General features: G+C 41.0%; 1 protein-coding gene across 1 annotated transcript; it reads left to right on the forward strand.

Annotated features, from left to right (window-relative positions):
• The first annotated feature begins 1,439 nt into the window (after positions 1-1,439).
• LOC139447658 (transcriptional repressor scratch 2-like) lies at positions 1,440-4,736 on the forward strand. Its single transcript, XM_071229088.1, has 2 exons — positions 1,440-2,028; positions 2,305-4,736. Exons 1-2 carry the CDS (start codon positions 1,863-1,865, stop codon positions 2,991-2,993), a joined length of 855 nt encoding a protein of 284 aa, XP_071085189.1. The 5' UTR covers positions 1,440-1,862; the 3' UTR covers positions 2,994-4,736.
• The last annotated feature ends 3,791 nt before the right edge of the window (positions 4,737-8,527 follow it).

Genomic DNA, 8,527 nt, shown 5'->3' on the forward strand with positions numbered 1-8,527 from the left:
GACCGTATTGTATCGCACATATTTCAGGGACAAAAAGATCAGGCCTCTCCTCTCGCGATAATTACGAAAACGCCACTTTGGGAGAAAGGTGCCAAAAAATAATGCATATATTTTAAAGTGTCGTATATTATCTGCATAAACGTGTACATATTGATGAATAATTTTGTACAACGACGCATTGTAATTCAACAGTGGACGTTAATTGTACGTGTTGGCTTACTGGATGAAGCGCCCCTATAATTCCTTTCAGGCCACTTGTGGTCATCCACTGGGCAGTGCAACACATCGGACACAGGTCGTTGTCAGCAACAGCTCATGTATCTGTTGTTCGCTGCAACAGAGTACGGGGAGATCCTCGTTGGGCGAAATGTCAAGGCCCCAGACCAATATGTGTCATGTTATATTCCTAATGTTAGTACCATGATCGTGAACTGTATCCAAACAAGATATGTTAATAGAATGTTGTTGATGCGACATGTCGAGTTAGCTTGTTTTATGGCATGTGTTTTCAAATAATAAATATACCTGTATGAATAAATCATTTAATTTATACTGGACGGAATGTACACTTTTTAAAAATTACTGATTTGATATTTTGATCCCCGTTTTTAAAATCATCAAAGAGCGTTTTATTTTAATTTTGTGAATTTTGAATTTTCTCGGGATTTCTCCTAGTCAACGTCTTTGTTCCCATAACACTTCAGACCAACATTATTTTGTCTTCATTTAAGGGTTTTTTTTATACTATGTTTAGAAATATTTGAACAATTGCCTGATATTTCACAATTCTAAAGTAAGGTTGCTTTGTCTTGAAATTAGATAGGGAACGAAATAATAATGAGTGTTCTTGTAACTTATACTTTTTAAAAATAATTCAATAAATATGATATATCTCGTTTAAAAATTGTTGGTGTTGCGTTGTTTGAATTTAATCATCGCTACAAAAACAAATAAGAAAGGAGTGATTTAAAAAACACGGATTTTAAAATAAATCACATTCTTGCGCAGACAGTTGTCACAAAATACAGGCGTAAAGTATACTAAAAAGTATTGTCAATGAGATAAAACGTATGAAGATTTCAAGCCTTTTGTATCGTTGTCCATGTAAACATAATAAAAAAGCGTGAACCTCCCCGACCGTAGTGCTAAACCCCACCCCACCCGTCCTTATCCCCACGCTATCTAGATCTGCTCGCGAGTCAACACTTCTTGATGAGGAAGGTCTTTCTTACTCTAATCATTTCCAATCGGTAGCAGAATCGACCAATAGAAACGCGAGAATTGGAAGAGTATAATTTAATTTACTCTGTCACACTTCTTGCCCCTTAGATGAAGCGACTGAAACGCGTGGGGATTTGTCACCGCGCATGCCGCATTGTTAGCCGCTATTCTCCTCAGGCCGTCTTGAACGCATGTGCAATTGGGGGTGGCGTATAAAAACCGGGGGCCTTCATCTCGGCTACAGATCGTTCGTCACCAGTCAGCGTAGCCACAGCGAAAGCGCTCAACGCGCGGCGTACACCCACTGACAGAAGGCCGAGACTTCCACCAATAGGTGGTCCACTGACGGACTCAACAAGGCCTGCGCGCAACTGTTACCCGGCCCACAAGTAGATCTACTACCTGCTGCTGAGATCGGCAGGGTCTGGTTTATAATACGCCAGTTTTCGCCGCTATTGATAGTCTCTCTCGTGGGACAGTACAACCGCTACATGTGTGAAGTGCTTCCAGTCAGCACGCTATCTGATTGTTGCTAACCGCTGGAGTCAGCCATCTGTCAGCGTTCAGCCCCTCTAGCTCCGCTATAAGAAGCGGGCATAGTTTAACCTGGGTTCCACTGCCTTTCGACATCACCGGCAAACATGCCACGATCGTTCCTCGTGAAGAAGTCCAAAAGTGACGACGACAGGCCTTCCTACCACAGTTACAGAGTGAGGGACATCTACAACGACGATTCCGTCGACAGCCTCAAGGCAGCTACCCCCTACACTCCAGCTATTCAACCTCTTGCTGTCAGAGTCAATAATGGTAGGTGACAATCTTATTTCGAACATTCTTATTGCCATTGCTTTTGATACTGTATGATGTCACTGCGGGCTGGTAGATCAGTTCCAGGAATTCCGATGGATTATCATCCTGAGTACATAGATCGATATGCCAAGTTGCTTCTTAGTGCTGATGAATAGACTAAGCTTATGAACCGAACAACTATGTCGTCGGAATGATGGGTAAATTATCTATTGGTACTGCCAACCTGTTGTTGCGGACAATCGATATCTAATGTTTAATTCTTTGATTTGTCAGGATACATTCATGATGTTATTGCCCCAGTCTGGATCCAAGATGGCGGGGAATGCGAAAAGACGATGGAAGGGGCGTCCATGTCCAAACCCGACTGCGGAACGACGACAGCAACGGAGAGCATCCCCGATGAGTCGGACGACGAATCCTTCAAGGACCACGTTGGTGTGACAATAGGATATACGTACGATGCCTTCTTTATCAGTGACGGTCGATCTCGGAAACGGAACGCCGTGGGGATCCCTGAAAAAAACACTGGCAAACAGCGCTACACGTGCAACGAATGTGGAAAGGACTACGCGACATCGTCTAATCTTTCACGCCACAAGCAGACCCACCGCAGCCTTGACAGTCAGCAAGCAAAGAAGTGTCCGCATTGTGATAAAGTCTATGTTAGTATGCCCGCTCTATCCATGCACATATTAACTCACAATCTGAGACATGCTTGTGACGTGTGTGGGAAGTCATTCAGTAGACCATGGCTACTTCAAGGACATCTTCGCTCCCACACGGGAGAGAAACCTTTCGGATGTGCCCATTGCGGCAAGGCCTTTGCTGATAGATCAAATCTGAGGGCTCACATGCAAACTCACTCAGCCTTTAAACATTTCAAATGTAAGCGTTGTGATAAGTCGTTTGCTCTCAAGTCGTACCTGAACAAACACTACGAATCGGCCTGTATCAAGGAATAAGGTTGTGCAGTTTTTTCCAGAGTTTTTTGGTGCAATAGAACTATTTTGTCTAATTATATACACACGATTATATATGTTGTAGAAATGACTTGACAGTGTACATTATATTGACTGTTTTATCATATTTCTGAAGAAATTGTTTTTAAATATTTACACTAGGTTGAAGCAGTGGTGTTTGACAGTTAATGTTACACCGTCTTTGTTACGAGTTTCTATCCTGGTTACCATATGGCCGACTCTAACGGGGGGTTGGTCATCCACGAATGCTTTTGCCTCCATTGTTACCCCTCCCCCCCTCTCACCTCACACCCAACCTCCTCCGGTCGCGCGCCTTTGATTCACCCCCTTTTTATCCGAGTGTTGATCCGCTTGAATTACAGTAACATTATTTCCTAAACCAAACTCAATTATCGGGTGTGATCGATTCTCGCTCTGCGACCCCGAAGCTTTAACAAACATCAACAATAGCAAACACGGCCGGTTATGAGTAATTTAGTACCAAGCAACTGGTTGGCAAAGGGTTATTTATAATTCATAACATTAGTATGGAAAATTTCCGTTAGCTTTTGTTTAACCATCTGACGTGGATGAAAAATCCATTCTTTGCCCAAATTCCCACGATCTCCCAGATCCTTTGCATATAATAAAATGCAACCATGCTTAGTTTGGTTTGAATTCTCTTTGTTAAAACCAGTTACACTATCAAACAGGCGCCGGCTCAACCACGCGATGCCCCACGACTCCAGCTTTCCCATGCGTTCCCATTCTAGCGTTGTGAATATCTAAGGTGTATTTTTATATCCGATTAGTGCATTATAAAGTGAATGTTTTCACATGTTCCGCGTACTCTCGAGTAGCAGTACCCAGCGTCGGGAAACGTGCAATATTTGTATATTTTAGCAGTATTTCTGCACACCACCCATCAGTCAATTTGTACTTATAATTTGTATATACCCTATCTTTGTATGATGATTTCGCCAAGCGGCCAACAATAGGGCATGTACTTTTGTATTACCGCACATAGTGTTTACTTTGTGTCAATTGGTTCGATTGAATCTCTTTCACCATATTAAACATATCATATTTTCCTACGAATCAATTGGGGTCTTAAGTGACCATCAATTCATTTATTAGGGTTTTTTCCTACTACTTAATGTTTTGTAAGTAGAGTATTTTTCACACTTTTACACCCTGTTTGATGTGTGTCGTGGCTGCCTCGTGGTCACCGCTCCGTGTTAGAAAGATGCACTTTCACTTATGCAAATCACCATATTATTGCCCTTATAAGGACCTAGCTCCAGAAGAATGCCTTGTATATATCCGATACCTCAACAGTATTACATTGTCAAAAGCCGACTAGACGCGACAAGCGTCAGCCGATTGACAGTCATAGTCCCATTTTGCGTCACAAAGCAAAGATGCGTACTTAATGTATATAGTTCTTTATATCGTAGAAACCAAAGACATCTTATTTACAGCACTTTTTACTCACCTCACAGTCATTTTTATACAGTCATTTTATACACTCGGGGACCACCGATTCCTTGTCATTTTTACCTCTACATCTGTATTTTATATTTATTTTCTACTTTTACGTTTGTTATTTCATTTTTGAGTTTGTTGATTTTGTACCTTCTTTATCACTTTGTCATTTTTTTCCCAAAACCACACATGCTGAAAAGTGCAATATGTAAATTGTATATTATATATTTATACATAGCAATAAATGGACTTGGACCTTTGTCCAGGCTTATGCACAAGCATAAATTTTCCTGCTTGTTAATAAATAGATCAAAATAACCAATTTCTTTTGTCTTGTTTCCCTAACAGCTGAAACAACGCTATGAACTGCCGTCATATTGCTTGGGTACCGCTGACAATGGCTTTCATTCGCCCATTCACAAATAATTTGTGATCAGTTCAGAACATGAAACTCATCTTAAACACATCCTCACAATCCGACTTAATGTCAATTACATACACTTCGCCTTCCAGGTATGCTTATCAATGCATTCAAGCATCTCCATTGATCGTATCGGCTCTTGTATTTAGAATATTAACATGACTGGATTCAACGTCTAGCATTTGCTACAAGGTAACGTTGACAGTATTCTGTATGACATTACTTCAACGGGTTGTGTTTAAGGACTTGATAGATTCAGCTTGACGTGAGTGGCGGTAGGAAGAGAAAGCCAGAAAAGGCATAACGTGAACACCTTTAGCTTAGTAGAAACTACCGGGTACGCAGATGGTCACGAGGCGAAGCCTTTCGACCTGATAATTAGAGGTTGTCAAAAAGGGATGGGTTGATTTTTATGGTCAGAAGTTCTACCTTTGCTTAGCGACGGTAGTTTGTGAATAGAATTCATGACCAAGGCATTTAGTTGAGCTACACATCGAGTCGGGGTCAATTACAGAGTGTAAATTCACACAATGCAGTGCTCTGATGGGGCTTCAGGATATGATGAACTAGGTTGGATTAACGACACAAAGTCATGGATATTTCTTTCCAACCAGTAACTCTGGTTGGATTAAATGTCCATACAGCATCATCATTTTCACGTCTTTGTGTGACGAACAGGCTTTCGAGTAGATAGTCCTGGGCAAGCACATAGGTTCGAATCCTTGGATGCATTCATTGCCTAATTGTAGAACATATTACTATAACAATGTCTACCGCGTGGTACGAAATATAGAAGAGTGACAGTAATTCTTTGTTGGCTGGGTCGTGATCCATTCATTAGAATGACCAGCATCAACAGCTCGATTAGTGTTGAACCATCTTCGGCATCTTCATCCTCTAATCACATCTAACTTTGACATTCTGCACTAACAGGGAAATTAGCCAACCCACGGGGCCATTCGACAGGTTGTGTTGCCTGTGTGTGTTGTATACTTGGGGCTTGAGAATACTCCATACTGCTTCACAGGCAGTACGCGTTATAAAAGTCTTGCCTCAAGCAATGGATGGACTAGATGCCAAAGTTGTGCCTTCCTCTTTAAAAATAATTTTATATGCATTATCATGCTATAACTGGAGTTTCAAGTGTGTGTATGATTTAATCTAGATACGCCAGTTAAACTGACAGCGGTGTTAAAGACGGTAAACGGGTCAAAGTATTGCCTTCTTAAAAATATTTGAAGTTTCTTTATACAGTTAGTTCATTAGTAAGGATGGGTGGTCAGATTGTTGTCGTATTCAAAATATTGAAAGTTTCATGACCAGGGATGGGTGGTTACATCGTTGCCTAAATCAAAATATTTAAAGTTTAATGGCTAAGATGGATGGTCAAATTGTTACCTTATTCAAAATATTTAAATTTTCCTGGCCAGGATGGGTGGTCAAATTGTTACCTTATTTAAAATATTTAAATTTTCCTGGCCAGGATGGGTGGTCAAATTGATAACTTATTCAAAATATTTAAAGTTTAATGGCTAGAATGGGTGGTCAAATTGTTACCTTATTCAAAATATTTAAAGTTTAATGGCTAGGATGGGTGGTCAAATTGTAGCCTTATTCAAAACACTGGATATTGGACACAAGGTGTATGTGGAATGCACCAGCTGAACTGTTGGATTCATTTTCGTTCTGAGATTGAGATCTTAATGCTGCGGGATATTGCTGCCAACTGCCAGTTTACCGCAACCATGTCTGTCAAAGGGCTATGAGATTGCGCAAATGTTCATGACGCGCTGTTTTCTCAAAACACATATCACGGACAAAGACGGGACTAATCCATAGTTATACATTCATAATCGATTATATTAAATTGAATACTATCCCATGATAGCAAAACGTAATGGGATGTCTGTGCTCGGTGCCCTCCATTACCAGAGCCGGTGCTCCAGTTAGAACCATAACAGTGGACACTGATGGAAATTGCATGGTGTGGGGGACAAAACCCGTAGGTTGAAAACCACCAAGGTATAATCTCGTGAGAGTTAACAGAACACTGAAGACAGTAACAGGTCGACTAGCTGTTGATTTTCGATCTAACAGGTTGCTCTCGGCAAATCGATCAGGCGATTGCACACCGATTGAACGAGCGCTACTCCATCATGCAAATTTAATGATGCCAGTCGATATCGTCTGCTCGAAGAGTATTTGCAGAAGTGACGCGCTCAAACCCGCGAAAAGATAATTGAATGGATCAGACATAGTATGTAGAGTTTGCTGGATCGATGTCAGTGCCGACCGTCTTGGGATGTCCCGGTTCATGTAGAACCAGCGTACGTCATTCTCTCCTGGTCGACCTGTAGACTTGGAGCAACTCTGGCAGCAGGGACCACTAGCTCTGAGAACAACCACAAAGGTGCTTGCATTTTGTACAGATTGATAAAACAGAGTAAAAGAGTTGATAACATTTCTTAAGTTTCGATTAACAGATGACTTGGGGTTTAATATTATCTTAACTTTGGGTGTGACAGGAATAACAGTCTTGTTCTAAGTGTCCATTGATGTTTACAACTGCAAAACACAGCAAGGCAATTTCTGATGACCTTGGCATTGTTCGGAACATTTTTAAGCATGTAATCATTAGGTGCGTGAGGATTTGAATTTAAAAAATATTTCTTACAATTTACAAAAAGCAGTCTTGTGTAATTGCACATACGCACGCCTTTAATTGTCTTCGTGTAATGAAGGGAGTGCAGCATGTTGAGAATATATATCGAAGCATGTCATGAAGTAACCTTGAGTTAACACATTTTATCCGTGTCTAATCTTACACATTGAGGCCATTTCCATGGTCTGGTGGATAGCGCATCTGCCTGGAGAGTGGAAGGTCGGTAGTTCGATCCTCGTTCCGCTTCAGACCAAAACATTTTTAAAGATTATACTTGTTGTTACCCTGCCTGGATCTCGGCATTAATTGTATAAAACAAGGACTGGTCGGCTCGGAGTTAGTATACTGTGTCTGAGTTGGGTATCTCAGTGGGCTAGCACTATACAAAACGGCATTAGTCCGGACAAGGGAGAGCAGACACACACACCTGCATGCACATCGCTATGTAAGTGCAATTATATTGAATGCGACGTTAAACCCCATTTCACCTCACCTGAATATTTGATGAAATTTTCAAATTTTCTAAGTTGGGCATTGTGTTACCGACATTGGACAAGGTTCGAGGTTTTTAGCTCACGTGGATGATTTTCGTACGGTAAACGTACTTTCACCATTGTGCCTCCAACATTACTTTCATATTGTTCATCTGTTGATTTATGAATTATGCACCAGCGATTGCAGACCAATGTCCAAATGCAAATTAGTTACCTGATTTTTAGATGTTTTCACAGGGTGCGTCTTCGTATGGATAGTGCTCAGTAAGTTAGCTCGTAAAGTCAAACAAAAGCTAGATGACCAGAGAACAAATTGGTTCATAGCTTAGATAATGAATTCAAATCACAAAACTAGTACATCTGACTATGAACAGTACAGCAGTGCGACATAAATAACACGTAAACACCACCAGTGTTCTTTTTCTAGACAAGCGTCTCAGGTAGTCAAGACTGAGAAGGGAGAGCTCCCGCTGCA

The sequence above is a fragment of the Haliotis cracherodii genome, unplaced genomic scaffold (genome assembly GCF_022045235.1).
Source record: "Haliotis cracherodii isolate W230 unplaced genomic scaffold, xgHalCrac1.p SCAF_10, whole genome shotgun sequence".
In the NCBI taxonomy this organism is placed as follows: domain Eukaryota; kingdom Metazoa; phylum Mollusca; class Gastropoda; order Lepetellida; family Haliotidae; genus Haliotis; species Haliotis cracherodii.